The sequence below is a fragment of the Ornithodoros turicata genome, unplaced genomic scaffold (genome assembly GCF_037126465.1).
Source record: "Ornithodoros turicata isolate Travis unplaced genomic scaffold, ASM3712646v1 ctg00001065.1, whole genome shotgun sequence".
NCBI classification, from domain to species: Eukaryota; Metazoa; Arthropoda; class Arachnida; order Ixodida; family Argasidae; genus Ornithodoros; species Ornithodoros turicata.
Window position 1 is genome coordinate 144863 of NW_026999455.1, and position 1802 is coordinate 146664.

At 55.8% G+C, this 1802-nt stretch overlaps 1 protein-coding gene across 1 annotated transcript; it reads left to right on the forward strand.

The window, feature by feature from the left end:
- Positions 1-291: 291 nt before the first annotated feature.
- LOC135376231 (uncharacterized) lies at positions 292-1002 on the forward strand. The gene has a single exon (XM_064608832.1). It carries the CDS (start codon positions 292-294, stop codon positions 1000-1002), a length of 711 nt encoding a protein of 236 aa, XP_064464902.1.
- The last annotated feature ends 800 nt before the right edge of the window (positions 1003-1802 follow it).

Sequence of the window (1802 nt, forward strand, 5' to 3'; positions counted from 1 at the left end):
ATCATGGAGGTCACGGGCCCTTCCGTCGCAGCTGGCTCCCTCCGCGCCTCTCCCTTCATTTTCGAGTCATCAGCAAATCGAGGAGCTTCGCGCCGAAGTGCGAAACCTCTCCAGTATGGTTTCTGCCCTGTCTCGCCGCGCTCCCAGACGAAGACCCCAACGGCCACGTTCCTCTAGCCGCTCACGTCGCCGCAGTGCCTCACCAGTTCGCGACAATTCCAACAGCTCTGGATTCTGCTGGTATCATGAGACCTTTGGCGATGCGGCTCGCAAGTGCCTGAAGCCTTGCGCATGGCCGGAAAACGTGGCCGGGCAACGCTGATGGCGACCTCCGTTGCTCCACAGTTTACAGAAAGTCGCCTCTCCTACGTCCAAGACCGGCAATCCAGGATACGTTTCCTCGTCGATACGGGAGCTGACGTCAGCGTTTCGCCAGCCTCCCCTGCTGACCGTTTTCGGAAACCCCTGTTTCACCTGCTGGCAGTCAATCACACTGGCATACCGGTCTACCAACAGAAGTCCCTTTCGCTAAATCTGGGCCTCCGGCGATCCTTTCGCTGGGTTTTCCTTGTGGCAGCAGTTAAGGACGCCATTCTTGGGGCAGACTTCCTGCATCACTTTCGACTGACTGTGGACGTTTCTCGCCGCCTCCTCCGCGACTCTACCACGTCTCTCGCCGTTGCAGCGATACCTGCTTCTCCTGGTTTGCCGCTGTTTGGCTCGGCTCTAGCCCACCTAAAGTCTCCCTTCACTGGGCTGCTTGACCAATTCCCCTCCCTCACGCGCTCTCCGGAATGGACGCGGCCCGTGCAGCACGACCTGGTCCACTATATTCAAACCACGGGACTGCCTGTTTCAGCGACGACACGGCCGCTGCCTCCGCAGAAGCTGTGCATCGCCAAGCAGGAATTCGAGCACATGCTCTCAATCGGCATCGCTCGCCCTTCTTCGAGTAGTTGGTCTTCAGCGCTCCACATGGTCCCCAAGAAGACAGGCGACTGAAGACCATGTGGCGACTACCGCGCACTCAACCTAGCTACTGTGCCAGACCGATATCCTCTGCCCAGACTCCACGACTTTGCCGCCAATCTGCACGGGAAGAAGTTCTTTTCTAAGATAGATCTAATGAAGGCATATCATCAAATTCCCGTTGCATCAGAAGACATCCCTAAGACTGCTATCACCACCCCATTTGGTCTTTCTGAATTTCATCGTATGCCGTTTGGATTGCGGAACGCCGCTCAAACGTTTCAAAGATTTATCGACAACGTCCTTCGCGGCCTTCATTTTACCTTTGCCTACATCGACGACATATTGGTTACCAGCTCGTCTCTTGAAGAGCATCTCGCGCACTTGCGTCTCGTTTTCACCCGCCTGACAGACCATGGTATTGTCATGAACATACAGAAATGCGAGTTCGGGCAATCGTCGCTGGAATTCCTCGGCCACATGGTCTCGAGTGACGGCATCGCGCCTCTTCCCGCCAAGGTCGAAGCGATCGTGAAATACCCGGAGCCCCAATCTTTCCGCCAGCTCAGACGTTCCCTCGGGCTGATCAATTTTTATAGACGTTTTATTCCGCACTGCGCCCACACACTACGCCCGCTGGAAGAACTCCTCCGCGGCGCCCACCACGGTGCGCGTACTCTGACGTGGACCGAACCAGCCCGCAAGGCTTTCCAGGGTACCATCTGTAACATCGTCATTAAAGGAGAAGTCTAGAGGCCCACAACTTAGTTGGTCACTAAGGAATGTAAGGCGGCCGAAAACAGTTTTCCCACAATTAGTGCAACCCCAATACA